This window comes from Capricornis sumatraensis, chromosome X, assembly GCF_032405125.1.
Source record: "Capricornis sumatraensis isolate serow.1 chromosome X, serow.2, whole genome shotgun sequence".
Classification (NCBI taxonomy): Eukaryota; Metazoa; Chordata; class Mammalia; order Artiodactyla; family Bovidae; genus Capricornis; species Capricornis sumatraensis.
The window spans coordinates 7,904,411-7,920,963 of record NC_091092.1 but is presented as its reverse complement, the minus strand read 5'-3'; the positions used below and the strand labels follow the sequence as shown (position 1 = coordinate 7,920,963).

Genomic DNA, 16,553 nt, shown 5'->3' with positions numbered 1-16,553 from the left:
TGGATGTACCTGATATATTAGTCTCTATTTTTTGAGAAATGGTGTGGGGTTCTTGTGGAGAAGGCAATGGCAACCCACTCCAGCACTCTTGCCTGGGAAATCCCATGGGCAGAGAAGCCTGGTAGGCTTCAGTCCATGGAGTTGCACAGAGTCAGACACGACTGAAGCAACTTAGCAGCAGCAGCAGCAGTGGGGTTCTTGGGTAATATGGTTAGTGGACGGAATGGTGGATTGATTTAATAAGTGCAGGAAAAATTTACCCACAAAGTCTTGAGCTGCAGGGTGCCATGTTCTTAGCATAACTGCACTCACTGTTTCCTCTGGTTCTCACTTTTGTCTTGCTTTCCATGTACCAAGGCTCTCTTCTCAGCTCCTACCTCTCCTTTATTTCTTTGACTCTGTCCCTCAGCCTCTCTCAGTTAAATCTGATCCCAGGTTCTCTGATCCTGAGGACCCTTTCTATCTGAATTGCATTACATCAGTTTCTGCCACTTTCACTTTCACAGTTGCTTAGTAGACCTATTTGGAGAGGCACTATAAATAGGGGTTAAGGGGCCAGGCTCTGGGGTCAGACCGCCTGGGTTTGGTCTTAAATCTGCTACGTTTTAACTAGCTGTGAGCCCTTGGACAAGTTATTCAACTTATGTGTGCCTCTTTTTTTTTCACGAAATGTGAATATTAATAGCACCTTTCTTTTATAGAGTTGTGATTATTTAAAAAAGTGAATTCATATCAAGCACTTAGAACAGTGCCTCATGCACAGTAATCCCTCAGTAAACTTTAGCTGTTATTATTTTACTTTGATTGCATAAAAGGAAAAAAACCTTCTGAAATGATGATATTTTTTGCAGGTGGTTGTTTCAGAATTGTAGTTCCTTCTGCCTTGCCTGTAGTGATGCCCTGAAGATAAGTGAATGAAAGTGATTAGCTTCATCAGAATCCAATAGTGGGAACCTCTCTACAGTGTTAAGTTCCATGATCTTTGAACAGAAAGTTTCCTTCCTCCTGTCGTGTTGGACCATACAGTCGCTGTTGGCCTCATCACAGAGCTGACATCATCCTGGCTCTGAAAGATTTTTAAAAATCAGATCTGTCACAGTTATAAATTATCATTCTTTCTTCAACCCAGCAGCTCCACCTTCAAGGACTTAGAGGGCAACAGCCTAAAGGATAGCGGCCATGAGGAGAGTGACCAGACCGACAGTGAACATGATATCCAGCGGAGCCTGTATTGTGACACAGCGGTCAATGATGTGCTGAACACCAGTGTGACCTCCATGGGATCTCAGATGCCTGAGCATGGTAAGGACTGTTTGGCTATAAGAACTCAGGAGGGTTAGCGGCTCACTGTACTCCCGTACTGTTCTTTACTGTAATGAGTGTATGTTGAAGGTGCGTATTATGCTCGTGCCTCAGCAGCACCTAAAGGGTTTTGAGATGTCCTGACACCTGTCCAGACTCTTCTTTGCCCTTTATGAGTGGATCCACTATGATCATATAAACGTTTAAGCACTTAAAAAGCTGACTACCTATGCATATTGCATACACACTTGTCAATCATAACTATATCACAAACATAGGGATTGAGCAGATGCCTTCTCACCAGGAATAAATGCCTCTTTTTGATTTAGTACATGAATTCGACCGATCAGTTGAGTTGCAGAGAACACAGCACTTATGACACCAAAGGGGTGAGTTTTATTTCCATATCAGGCTAGTTAGCTTTACCCAGAAGGAGACTCTTCTCTGACCATGTATTGCAGACTATTTACCAAGGAGACAGAGTACAAAACTTCCCGTTTTGTCTATGAGGTGGTGATGCCACCAAATCCCTCTAGCTACCAAACAAATGCAAGCCACTGGTCATAGGAGACACCAGAGTAAGAAAACTGAATGTAACATTCTGTGCATGTCAAAAATGCCTCAAAGTATTTGTCAGGAACGACATCCTCATGTATGAAGAAGAGTCTAGTTTTGGGAATCTAGCACACATGCTTTAGCAAGAGGAGCTATTTAAAACTGTTCCAAGCATAAACCAGGGTATAAAAACATTAGCAGAGTTCAGCTAAGGCAGAATGTTCAGATGGACTTGGGCACAACTGTCATTTTCAATGTTTTACTGATGCAAACCTGCTAGGCAAACAGCCTGTCTTTTTCAATTAAGAACTATGAATTCAGCTTGGTGTTTAGGCTCAGTGAAGCTTCAGATGCTTGGCTATGTCTTGAGAGTAGCTAGACGCAAGCTCAGCTGGAAGCCCTGCTGCTAAAAGACTTAAAGATGAGAAAACAAAATATGGTGATTATGTGCTGGTCTTCAACTGTTTCATTTCACTTTATACATCATTAAATGGCTTTGTTTTGGTCTTGTAAATGAATCCAAAGGAAAAAAATGCATGATCCACAAAACAAAATGTTTTCTGTGGGGAAAAAGTTTGTCACTGTAGATTCTATTAGATTGTTTAATCCACCCCTTTCCCAGCAGATCCAAGTGTCAAAGTCTATAATATATGTAAGTCACTACCAATTGTGAGCTGCTGCCTTCCCTAATTGGTGAGTGGTGACATCCGCAGGGATAATATACTTTCCAAGCAACCTAAGACTAAAGATGAAAAAATTAAACATATAACTGAAACAGAGGCTATTTAATTCTCAGAGGATTAGCAGCATGTCACAGAATACAGACTGATGTGTATCATTTACTAGTCTTGTGTCTCAAAGAAATGCTTTTTCATTTATATCAGAAAGGGTTTTAGTTAGATGCTCTCTAAAATGAAATAACTCCAGGAAAAGAAATAGTCATAATTGATTCTCACTTTGTGCCTGTCTAGAACAACATCTGTTTTTTTTTTTTTTTTTTTTTGTCCCATATCTCTAGGAAAACAGTACCAGTGGACTGGAGCTAGTTTTTCTGAGGGGGTGTTTCTTACAAAAGGGATGTATTGTATGTGTATCCTATAGATTGTGTAATAATGAGATTCTAAAGCAAATGTATGGCATTATCCCAAGACTCTCCTACATTTAAGGTGGGGACCACACACACGTTTTTGCTGTTCTGTTTTGGCATACTTCTACATTTTGTTTCTCAATATTCAGTTCTCATACATGTATCTTCATTTTTTCCATTGTTCTAGCAGTGGCTAAACCTTGAACCATCCCTTGTGTTTGTTCTTTACAATTTGGTTGAGTCATTAGAGTTTAGGTACAAAGGGAATTCAGGTCTTGCTTACATCTCTGGCTCTACCTTACGATATCCCAGTACTACTGAGCTTCCTATAAGGGTACTTAAGTGAAACTGGTAGACTCTCAGACATGTATAACTCTTTGTGACCCCATGAACTGCAACACGCCAGGTCTCCCTGTCCATCACCAACACCTGGAGTCCATCCAAACCCATGTCCATCGAATCGGTGACACCACCAACCATCTCATCCTCTATCGTCCTCTTCTCCTCCTGCCCTCAATCTTTCCTAGCATCAGGGTCTTTTCAAATGAATCAGCTCTTCGCATCAGGTGGCCAAAGTATTGGAGTTTCAGCTTCACCATCAGTCCTTCAAATGAACACCTAGGACTGATCTCCTTTAGCATGGACTGGTTGGATCTCCTCGCAGACAAAGGGACTCACAAGGGTCTTCTCCAACACCACAGTTCAAAAGCATCAATTCTTCTGTGCTCAAGCTTTTTTTTATAGTCCAACTCTTACATCCATACATGACCACTGGAAAAACCATAGCCTTGACTAGACGGACCTTTGTTGGCAAAGTAATGCCTCTGCTTTTTAATATGCTGTCTAGGTTTGTCATAACTTTCCTTCCAAGCAGTAAGTGTCTTTTAATTTCACCATCTGCAGTGATTTTGGAGCCCAGAAAAGTAAAGTCTGTCACTGTTTCCATTGTTTCCCCATCTATTTGCCATGAAGTGATGGGACAGGATGCCATGATCTAGTTTTTCTTAATGTTGAGATTTAAGCCAACTTTTTCACTCTCCTCTTTCACTTTCATCAAGAGGCTCTTTAATTCTTCTTCACTTTCTGCCATAAGGGTGGTGTTATCTGCATATCTGAAGTTATTGATCTTTCTCCCAGCAATCTTGATTCTAGCTCGTGCTTCCTCCAGCCCAGCGTTTTTCATGATGTACTCTGCATATAAGTTAAATAAGCAGGATGACAATAAACAGCCTTGATGTACTCCTTTCCCTATTTGGAAACAATCTGTTGTTCCCTGTCTAGTTCTAACTGTTGCTTCCTGACCTGCATACAGATTTCTCAAGAGGCAGGTCAGATGCTCTGGTGTGCCCATCTCTTTCAGAATTTTCCACAGTTTATTGTGATCCACACAGTCAAAGGCTTTGGCATAGTCAATAAAGTAAAAATAGATGTTTTTCTGGAACTCTCTTGCTTTTTCCATGATCCAGTGGATGTTGGCAATTTGATCTCTGGTTCCTCTCCCTTTTCTAAAACCAGCTTGAACATCTGGAAGTTCACGGTTTACGTATTGCTGAAGCCTGGCTTGGAGAATTTTAAGCATTACTTTTTACTAGGTGTGAGATGAGTGCCATTGTGTGGTAGTTTGAGCATTCTTTGCCATTGCCTTTCTTTGGAATTGGAATAAAAACTGACCTTTTCCAGTCCTTTGGCCACTGCTGAGTTTTCCACATTTGCTACCATATTGAGTGCAGCACTTTGACAGCATCATCTTTCAGGATTTGAAATAGCTCAACTGGAATTCCATCACCTCCACTAGCTTTGTTCATAGTGATGCTTCCTAAGGCCCACTTGACTTCACATAAGTAGTTGAAAGACAAATATGAACAAATTTATGCCTGCCTGATCTGGTAACCATTCTAATTACATAATTACATAAATAGTAATCATAATTAGTGTGGTTCTAGTTAGATTTGTTCCAGGGCAACATGGTATTGTTGCTTCTGAGGACTACTGAGCTAGAAAGGTGAGGAGGGAAAATGGAATCTCCTCTGGACTCAGACTGTGCTGAAAGTCTCAAAGATATATTGAGGAAAAAAGGTCCCAGTTCTCTTTGGTTCACTGATACTGTGTTAGGCATCTCAAACCAAAGTACCCCAAAATCCAAAAGGTGCCAGAGCTGAACTGTTTTTGAGATTTTAATGGATGTCTCTGGAGAAGAGCAAGGGTTATGATGATACTGTCAGACTAACTCTGATCCTGATAATTATTTTTTCTGGCCCTATCAGAATTACTCCAAAGTTGGACCAAATATACCCAATACAGTTCACCTTATGCCTTTGTTTGGGGGAATTTAGCTCACCTTGGATTTCATGTGTGTAGATCTCTCTGTGATGTTTCCAATTTGGATATTAGTGCAGAATTTTATATATATATATAGACATATGAATAATGAAGAATCTCAGGATTTTCCAGATAAGGATAATTTTATTCAACTGTTAATTTTTTTTCCTTGAACAGGAGCAAGTTGTTCATTGAGCTCATATTGTGTTGCTAGTGTTTGAGGAAAATGTACAAACAGTATTTGCTTCTCATTTTCTTAGACACCAGGGCCCTGTGCTTCTTCACACTGCCAAAACTTTCTTTGGAGTTTATTTTTTTAGCTATACTGTAGCTAAAGAATGCTCAGTGTGAATGTCAAGGGTGCTTTGAGATTCTCAGATCCCTTAATTTTCAGCTACTTTTCTCTGAGAACATTCCTAGACAAGGGAACCCAGGATCACTATATTTAACCAAAGGAGAATGGCTGGAAGAATTTTGTACTCAAAGGGCAAGAGTCCAGATTTAGACCATTGACTTCAGACTGTGGGGTTTTTGTTTGTTTGTTTGTTTTACTTTTAATTTTAATGGAAACATACTGGTTACAGTCAATATGTTCTACATTTTATTAATTTGAGTAGATAAAGAATTCATTCAAATGATATTGAATTGCCCAAGAGATGCAGAGCCAGAAACAGTGCTCCAAATGATAACATAGAACTTGTGTGGTGAGGTCACCACTGCTGTTGCTGTATACAGAATCCCCAGCTTACACTATTGACACCATGGATGCTGGGCTCTGGGTGTCCCTGCTACTGCCACCTGGATACCTTGGGTTACCCATCACCCAGATGGAATTTCCACAGCCCCCATTCCTTTGTCAGAGAAGGCAATGGCACCCCACTCCAGTACTCTTGCCTAGAAAATCCCATGGACTGAGGTGCCTGGTAGGCTGCAGTCCATAGGGTTGCTAGGAGTTGGACACAACTGAGCGACTTCACTTTCATGCATTGGAGAAGCAAATGGAACCTACTCCAGTGTTCTTGCCTGGAGAATCCCAGGGATGGGGGAGCCTGGTGGGCTGCCATCTATGGGGTCGCGCAGAGTCGGACATGACTGAAGCGACTTAGCAGCAGCATTCCTTTGTACCATCAGCTTGCTAGTTTTTTTTTTTTTAATCTATTTAAAATTTTTAATTGGAGGATAATTACAATATTTTTTATTTTAAATTTATTTATTTTTAATTGAAGGATAATTACTTTACAGAATTGTGTTGGTTTCAGTTCTTTTTTTGATTGCCCCAACCAGACATATCTGTGAGCTGGGTCAGGGTGGAGATAAGATGGAATGGTAAGAATCTCTGCTTTCTGAATTATTATCAATCCTTCACTTTCATGCATTAGAGAAGGAAATGGCAGCCCACTCCTGTGTTCTTGCCTGGAGAATCCCAGGGACAGGGGAGCCTGGTGGGCTGCCGTCTATGGGGTCGCACAGAGTCGGACACGACTGAAGTGACTTAGCAGCAGCAGCAGCAGCAGTATCACTCACAACATGCCTAAAACCTGATCAGTGGGTTGATGAACTGACTGAGCCAAATTTCCCAGTTGCCAGGTATCTGAATTACATTTATTATTTATAGTGCCTTTGAATTAATATGTCTCAGCTTGCCCCCAGTACTGTAGCTCTTGTCATGGCTTCCCAGAAAAGGAGCTGATGGAGCATTCTTTATCCTATACTTTCTACTGGCATATGAAAGTGAAGTCGCTCAGTCGTGTCCGACTCTTTGCGACCCCATGGACTGTAGCCTACCAGGCTCCTCCGTCCATGGGATTTTCCAGGCAAGAGTACTGGAGTGGGGTGCCATTGCAATTCTATGTCCATGTAGCTCTCAGAGTACCTTGAAAACAAGTCAGTGTTGTCACTCAGCATAGTTTACCACCTGATTTGGTGCTGAGTTGGGGAGTCACACTCAAATCTTTTAACCAATGTTTTCCCTCCCTGAATTTGAGTTATTTGGTAAAATTACACCTTCTGGCAGGGACAAAAATTTTGCCCTGTGCAATTTCTGCAGACAATCTCTAAGAAGAGTAACCAAAAAGTAGAGTGCTCAGAGGTGCCAGAGGCTCGTGGGTTTGTTGCACATTTGGGAGTCTGACAGGACTGCAACCCCTTCCTGTCTATTTCTGGGTTGAATAGTGCTGGGTTTAATAGGCTTTTGTCTCCTTGCTTCTTTGCATGCTCATTTGCGATGACTTGTATATCCCATTATGAATACTCAAATGTGTAGTTCTGATGAAATTAGAGTTTATGGGTTCATGTCTTAGAACTGTACATACTCATCCCAAGCCTAACTAATTTGTTTCAAATCACACTCGATCTCTCTTACCTTATGATTTAATTATTGATTATAAATTCATCAGCTGAAAAGATGAATTTAATTGCTATAATATGCACCTAATTTGGAGCTCACTACAACACTGAATTGGTTTCCCTCCCATGCTAATTGATACCAAATGGAAGCAGTGTACAGAAATTTGTGAGAACATCTATCTGATTTTCACATCCCAAAGCACCCAAATGCAATATAATGATTGCTTTATTTCTGAAAGTGTAGGTTCTTCGCATTTTCCTAAACTTATTCATTTGCTATTTTCATCACCTGTATATCATTTAACATGTTTGTTGTGTAAAACATGGATTTAAAGAACTTTAGCTGTGCCTAATGCAACCGCTATTGCAAATTAGCCATGAAAATGTTCTGGAGGCTGCACACTATGCGTATCCTAGTTTCAAGCACAGGTGTATTAGGACGTTTACACTTTCAACACTCTATCAACAATATGTAATTTCCTTTCCTATAGCCTTTTAATGAAATTATGATTCCATGACTGAACATCCCTTCCTTATCCTCTTACCTATCCCCTGACTCACCTCTCACCTCACTAAACTGCCAACATTCATTTCAATTAGTCTCATAGCAAAATAGGGAGTTCTCAATGGAGAATATTTTGTGACATTGCAAGGCAGTGTGCTGCTGGGCTCCAGAAATGGTAGCATGAACCAGATGTTCATAGAGTAATTGAAAATTGCATTTTATCAGATAGTATTTGCTGTCAAAAAGGTTTATCTTTACTTCAACAAAGAGGTTGATTAGCTCCCCCGGACTCAAATTAGCATCTTTGAGGCTAGATATACTGTTTTGCAATTCATGTGGTTATTTCTCCCCTGCTTTAGCTCATATAGAATTGTTTAAAGATGTCTTTAGCCTCTTGAAAACATACCAGCTAAAATGTTTAATTACTTGAACACAGTAATGTATATGTATACAGAGTTTCTATATATATGGCTTTCAGGTTTTCTCATCTTGCCTCAGGTATACAGCATTCTAATACCAGATAGGAACAATCCATGCATAGATATTGTTATTCATTCATTCAGCAATAGGTCCAGCTCTGGGAAAGTGTCAGCTACTTCTGTTATTGACTGTGAAAATTATCACCTTTTTAGATTTGCTTATCTAGGTTTTACTGGGGTGACCAAGGCCAGCTCAATGATGAAATAAATAACTTTTATTTTAGAAATATTTCTAAGAATAGAGCCTGGGACTAATATGAATCTTATTAATATTGTGCCAATAAAGCAGAAGAAACTATAAAAGAAGATGGTTACAGTCAAGGTCATATTTTTAATGAGTATCATGAAAGAATCTTCCTTGATCTAATTTGAACAGTCACAATGTTAAGGATTTTCTTTTTAAATTCTTCTGCTCTGAGATTGAACTTCCTGCTTAATTTTAGTTAATGTCGTTGTAAAACGGTAGGTTTAATCTCTGACATGCCTTTTTACCTTTCTGGTTAGGAAGTACTCAGTGATACTCAATACCCAGTTTCTCTTTCCTTTTGAGGTCCAGGGTCTTTATCCATTCTCAGTTTCAGCAATGGGTGGGTAGGTGGGAAGAGAGATGACAGGTGGATGCTTTTGTTTATTTCAACTACATTGTTGCCCCAGATAAATGGATTCCTTCAAAGCATTATTTACATTTTATTAGTAAGGTGGCCACTAGAATAAAATGTTGTCCTTAACTGATGGAAGGTCTTTCCCAGGTAGCTCAGCTGGTAAAGAATCTACCTGCAATGCAGGAGACCCTGGTTTAATTCCCGCATCGGGAAGATCCGCTGGAGAAGGGATAGGCTACCTACTCCAGTAATCTTGGCCTTCCCTGGTGGCTCAGACGGTAAAGAATCCACGTGCAATGTGGGAGACTTGGGTTCAGTCCCTGGGTTGGGAAGATCCTGTGAAGGAGGGAATGGCAATCCACTCCAGTATTCTTGCCTGGAGAACCCTCATGAACAGAGGAGCCTGGTGAGCTATAGTTTATGGGGTCACAAAGAGTCGGACGTGCCTGAACGACAAGCACAGCACAGCCGAACTAATGGAAACATTCATGCTCTTAGTTGTTGTTTGCTAGCGTTCTTTTGGCGTGGGCTTTTTGGTCAGAGAATTCTTTTAGGACAGCTCAAGTTTATCTACTTTGAAATAAAAGCATTCTTCCTCTTTTTTATATAGTAATGTTTTCTTGATCCACTTAGAACTTTTAGTTGTCTCAAAGTCACTGTCTATTTTAAATTTTATTATTATTAATAATTACCTATAGTAAAGGATTCATTATTCATCAAGAGAATAAATACAGAGGTCTTTCCTGACTGGTTGACACTGAGAGTTTCTATATTTCTGAGCACTTGGAAAGAATTGGAGGATGGAGGCTCCATAAAGGGAGCACACTGAACAGTTAAGAATTTCATTCTCTAGGAGTTTATGGCCCAATAGCACAAATGGTCCAGTATGGAATAGATTGCATGGGATCAGTGCAGAAATTAATTAAGACAACTTCAGCTGGAAAGCAAAATCCTTTTCAAAAGATACTTCTATGTAATGGGATTCCTTTGGAGGAATACTGGAAGCCATGCCCCGAGATAGCATGTGAGATAAAATTAAGCTCTATTTGGGTGATTTGCTAGGTGAATTTTTTCCAATTGCTTCATGATAAAGAAAGTTCTGTAGGCCATGGTAAGTAGGGATGCTGGCAATCGGACAACAGATGAGAAGCAAATCAAATTGTTTTATAGGGATAAATCATATGATTGGTTCACATACTGAAACAGTCCATTGAAATATCAAGATCATTATCTTCTTTGGGTTTTTCAATCTATTTAACATCATTTCTGTTCCATCATTAAGATGGTTAAGCACCATAAATAAACTCCGTCAGGATCGGAAAACAAACTGAACTTTCCATTTAAATATTTATGAAATATTTTTTTTCTGTTCATCTTCCCTTTAACCCTTTTCTTATGAAATAAATATGAAGAATTGAGTCCCGATTTAAAAAGCAATTTCAAGAATACCAAAATCCTGTATTACTTTCTTATTGTATAGGCAAAATATCTGTGAGATGGCTTTCCTCTCTTACTGTAGATGCTTTTTTATCATCCAGGATCAGGTCTTTGCCCCAGGTATTTTTGATCTCTGCCCTTACCAGATGGCTCATTATCTGTTTATTTGGGCCAATGAAAGCTAATTTAACACATACACTTGGGAAATGTGGCTTGACAAGGAAGTCTTTTCAATTTCTCTTCCTACAAGGCTTACCCCCAAAAAAACTTTAGCCATGGAAAAATCACCAAGGACCAAATTAGAAAAGGTTTGAACTGACCTTTAGAACCATCAGAAGAGTTGTTTTTTAGAAACTTATGCACAGCATAAGTTTAGTTCAGTTCAGTCGCTCAGTCATGTATGACTCTTTGAGACCCCATGAATCGCAGCACGCCAGGCCTCCCTGTCCATCACCAACTCCCAGAGTTCACTCAGACTCACATCCATCGAGTCAGTGATGCCATCCAGCCATCTCATCCTTGGTCGTCCCCTTCTCCTCCTGCCCCCAATCCCTCCCAGCATCAGAGTCTTTTCCAATGAGTCAACTCTTCACATGAGGTGGCCAAAGTACTGCAGTTTCAGCTTTAGCATCATTCCTTCCAAAGAAATCCCAGGGCCGATCTCCTTCAGAATGGACTGGTTGGATCTCCTTGCAGTCCAAGGGACTCTCAAGAGTCTTCTCCAACACCACAGTTCAAAAGCATCAGTTCTTCGGCGCTCAGCCTTCTTCACAGTCCAACTCTCACATCCATACATGACTACTGGAAAAACCATAGCCTTGACTAGATGGACCTTAGTCGGCAAAGTAATGTCTCTGCTTTTAAATATGCTATCTAGGTTGGTCATAACTTTTCTTCCAAGGAGTAAGTGTATTTTAATTTCATGGCTGCAGTCACCATCTGCAGTGATTTTGGAGCCCCCCAAAATAAAGTCTGACACTGTTTCCACTGTTTCCCCATCTATTTCCCATGGAGTGATGGGACCGGATGCCATGATCTTCGTTTTCCGAATGTTGAGCTTTAAGCCAACTTTTTCACTCTCCTCCTTCACGTTCCTCAAGAGGCTCTTTAGTTCTTCACTTTCTGCCATAAGGGTGGTATCATCTGCATATCTGAGGTTATTGATTTCTTCTGGCAATCTTGATCTTAAGTTCTTTCTAATTTGTGGTTTTATACCTATACTAAATCATGCAGTTCAACTGTAGTCTGCTTTAAAATAAAAGTGCAACTCATTATGTTGCTTCCCTTTTAATAGATATCTGTAAACAAACACTACTGTAATCACCTGGAGAAACTTGGTAATTTTAGTCAATTACAGCAAGGCAGCTTCCCAGCCATGAGTTTGTAAATTCAAATCCAGAGATACTTTTTCCAATATATGGCTTCTTTCACCACTTCTAAGCTCATATAGTCTCTCTTTTCTCTTCTTAGTTTGGATAATAATAGATGTTTGACTACTTGCTTTCTCCCTTCCTCTTTCTTTCCATGGAGTTTCCAACCTGAGTGAACAATAGAATCTTTCCTTTTTAATATATGGAAAAAGGGGAAAGAGGAATGATATAGGTTCCAAGATAGACTGGTCAGACTGTTCTAAGACATCACCACCTGATGTTTTCAATTATTAATGAGATTGTCAGTTGTTTTAATCTGGGAAGTAAACCAAAAGAATGGTTTTGATTTTAATTTAATTTTAAAATCAGCTTTTTGGGAAAAAAAATGCCTCCAGCTTGTGAGAGTCATGTAAACTGTTGATAAACTGAAGCAAGTCCAATGCAGAAGCTGAACCATCATTCATATGCAAATGTGAACTCTATTAAATTTAGGGAACTATTATTATTATTATTATTATCACTAGTCAGAAAATTTAGTTCTTTTAATTCAAGGAACCATTTTATTTAAGAGATATGCTTCATATAATTATCTGTTCCATATATTTTTTTCTGGAAGAAAAACTGATGCACTAAGAATTTGAAGACTTTATTTATGTCAGAACACAAATCAGTGGCAAAGTCCAGAGTAAAGCCCAAAGTGCAGATTCTTTTTGTTGACTCACTGTCCATCAAGCTGTACATTTTAGAAGTTGAGTGATTATCTGTGAGTACCCTATTAAGTTTGGATTTTCTTACAGTGGATGATTCTGCTTAGTGCAAAATGTGAATTCAGAAATATGGTGTCTATGCACAAATTGGAACTTAAGGACCTGGAGCCAGACCTTTGTTTGTACCGACTGTCAACTTAGAAAGTTTCATTATCTCAGAGTTTCACCAAACACTTTCAGATTTATAATTGATGTCAACTGAAGTTGAAGGCAAAGAAAACCTGCCTTATTTGACTGCAGAAAACATTACCTTACTGTTTGGTCCTAGTTAGTTATCTATAGCGTAGATGTCTCGAATCACACTAGCCTTCTGCTAACACAGCAAGTGAGCACTTTCTGAATTCAGCTGATGATCAATCTAGGCAGCTAATGAGACTGCAAACAGTCTGAGCTGCTGGAGCAGGCACCAGGAAGCCACCATTCCAAACTAACCATCTCTCATTAACCTTTTGGTATTTCCTTTGTGATGCTAATTAGGGGCTCATAAAACTATCTGCTTTGGATCTTTGGTTTAAAATCCAGTTTTCCAAAAACACAGTCTACTTTAAGGCTTCCATAAGTATGATGTTTCCCCTCATGGACTCTTTGTGACCCCATGGACTGCAGCACACTAGGCTTCCCTGTCCATCACCGACTCCTGGAGCTTGCTCAAACTCATGTCCGTCGAGTCTGTGATGCTATCCAACCATCTCATCCTCTGTCATCCCCTTTTCCTCCCACCATCAATCTTGCCAAGCATCAGGGTCTTTTCCAATGAGTTAGTTTTTTTTTGTATCAGAGGGCCAAAAGTATTAGAGTTTCAGCTTCAGCATCAGTCCTTCCAATGAATATTCAGGACTGATTACCTTTAGGATTGACTGGCTTGATCTCTTTCCAGTCAAGGGACTCTCAAGAGTCTTCTCCAACACCACAGTTCAAAAGCATCAGTTCTTAGGCACTCAGCTTTCTTTATAGTCCCAACTCTCACATCCATGCATGACTACTAGAAAACCCATAGCTTTGACCAGACGGACCTTTGTTGTCAAAGTAATGTCTCTACTTTTTAATGTGTTGTCTAGGTTGGTCATAGCTTTTCTTCCAAGGCGCAAGCGTCTTTTAATTTCATGGCTGCAGTCACCATTTGCAGTGATTTTGGAGCCCCCCAAAATAAAGTCTGTCACTGTTTCCATTGTTTCCCCATCTATTTGCCATGAAGTGATGGGACTAGATGCCATGATTTTTGTTTTCTAAATGTTGAGCTTTAAGCCAACTTTTTCCACTCTCCTCTTTCACTTTCATTAAGAGGCTCTTTAGTTTTTTGCTTTCTGCCATAAGGTTGGTGTCATACTCAATCCTTACAGGTAAACCCAATTGTCATTAGAATCTTCTAGACACTGTCCCATCAATTCAGGCTCCAACTAATACAAGCAAGTCCCATTGAGTCAGCTTCTAGCCTATTCCTTTTCTTTAAGATCAACACCACTAGTGTGCCTGTAAATGTGAAGATAAGCATAGCATCATAGTGACTAAGAATACAGATTTTGGAATAAAACAAAGTGCCATGCCTATCTTTGCTTCTTAGTAGTTATTAACCTTACTCAAATTACTTATTTTTTGAGCCCTAAATATTATCATCTACAAAATAGGAGTAAACACAGAAATTAATTATCAGGGTGGTTGTGAGATAATCTAGGTAACGCACTTAGTGTTACTTCCTGACACATAATGAGTACTCAAAAATAGAAAGTGCTGTTATTACTATGGAGATTTCAGTTTTCAAAATATCTACTTTGCATGATTTCAGAGCCTCTCATCTGCTTGCTGCTGTCTATAATACCTTTAACAGAGGGTCAGGCATTTAATTTTACAATTATAGTTCAAATTTCAAGTAGCCTTTGGGAAGAGGGAATGCATTTATTCTGTTTCACAGTAAATTGTGAATGAGTGCTCTGAAATTGTTTCTAACACTGGGATTTGGGGTGTGTGCGGGGAGGGATGGTTTCTAGAATAGTGAAGACTATAAGAGTCTCAGCAGTTGGGAAAAGCACTAAAATGGGGGGTCAAAGATGACAACCTCATGAGTTTGCCCGGAGCTGTCAATGTCCAAATGAATGCTGAATAATTATTTGAACTACTCACTGTGAAATATCTGAATGCTGAAAAGCTGCCTTTACTATCAAATCATGTTTCTGAATTAGCCCAGTCTTTGGTTGGAGATATTAAAGAGCGTCCACAAAAGGTTCTTACTGATGCTGAAAATGTGGCCTCTGTGCACCAGTGACCAATAGAATTTTGGAGACAGAGTTTTGGGTGAAGTAGAAAGAAGAGCTTTATTGCTTTGCCAGGCAAAGGGGATACAGCAGGGTAATGCCTCAAAATCTGTCCCAACTTAGGAGGATTTGGTGAGTTTTATAGCAAGGGTTCAACAGTGGGGTTACTAAGGACCAGGGTGGGTGTAGGGCCATCACTTCTTTAATCTGGCCTCAGGTGGTCTCCTGATGAACTTCTCTGGTTCCTTTAAACTGGCCTCAGGTAGTCTCCTGATGAGTTTCTCTCTTGATGTTATCAAACTGATCTTCTCTGGAATGAAGGATGGTAACATCTTCCATTTGTTGGGGGAGTTCCAAAGAATAGCAAGGAGAGATAAGAAAGCCTTTCTCGGTTCTATTTCCAGTTTTTTAAGGACTCTCCATACTGTTCTCTATAGTGGCTGTACTAGTTTGCATTCCCACCAACAGTGTAAGAGGGTTCCCTTTTCTCCACACCCTCTCCAGCATTTATTGCTTGTAGACTTTTGGATTGCAGCCATTCTGACTGGCGTGAAATGGTACCTTATTGTGGTTTTGATTTGCATTTCTCTAATAATGAGTGATGCTGAGCATCTTTTCATGTATTTGTTAGCCATCTGTATGTCTTCTTTGGAGAAATGTCTGTTTAGTTCTTTGGCCCACTTTTTGACTGGGTCTTTTATTTTTCTGGAATTGAGCTGCAGGAGTTGCTTGTATATTTTTGAGATTAATTCTTTGTCTGTTGCTTCGTTTGCTATTATTTTCTCCCATTCTGAAGGCTGTCTTTTCGCCTAGCTTATGGTTTCCTTTGTTGTGCAGAAGCTTTTAATTTTAATTAGCCCCCATTTGTTTATTTTTGCTTTCATTTCCAATATTCTGGGAGGTGGGTCATACAGGATCCTGCTGTGATTTATGTGATTTATGTTTTCCTCTAGGAGTTTAATAGTCTTACATTTAGATCTTTAATCCATTTTGAGTTTATTTTTGTGTATGGTGTTAGAAAGTGTTCTAGTTTCATTCTTTTACAAGTAGTTGACCAGTTTTCCCAGCACCACTTGTTAAAGAGACTGTCTTTAATCCATTGTATATTCTTGCCTCTTTTGTCAAAGATAAGGTACCCATAGATGAGTGGATTTATCACTGGGCTTTCTAGAACTGCCATATGATCCATCAATCCCACTACTGGGCATACACACTGAGGAAACGAGAATTGAAAGAGGCACGTGTACCCCAATATTCATTGCAGCACTGTTTATAATAGCCAGGACATGGAAGCAACCTAGATGTCCATCAGCAGATGAATGGATAAGAAAGCAGTGGTACATATACACAATGGATTTATTACTCAGCCATTAAAAAGAATACATTTGAGTTAGTTCTAATGAGGTGGATGAAACTGGAGCCTATTATGCAGAGTGAAGTAAGCCAGAAAGAAACACCAATACAGTATACTAATGCATATATATGGAATTTAGAAAGATGGTAATGATAACCCTGTATGCGAGACAGCAAAAGAG

At 39.6% G+C, this 16,553-nt stretch overlaps 1 protein-coding gene across 3 annotated transcripts in view; it reads left to right on the top strand.

The window, feature by feature from the left end:
* The window catches only part of PCDH19 (protocadherin 19), a 123,328-nt gene that overhangs the window by 70,280 nt on the left and 36,495 nt on the right, over positions 1-16,553 (top strand). For 2 of the 3 annotated variants that reach the window (XM_068962773.1, XM_068962772.1), the window contains one exon: positions 1,130-1,302. In XM_068962773.1, coding sequence (XP_068818874.1) covers positions 1,130-1,302 — 173 coding nt within the window. The remainder of the gene's footprint in view (positions 1-1,129; positions 1,303-16,553) is intronic. The other variant, XM_068962774.1, reaches the window with a different exon arrangement.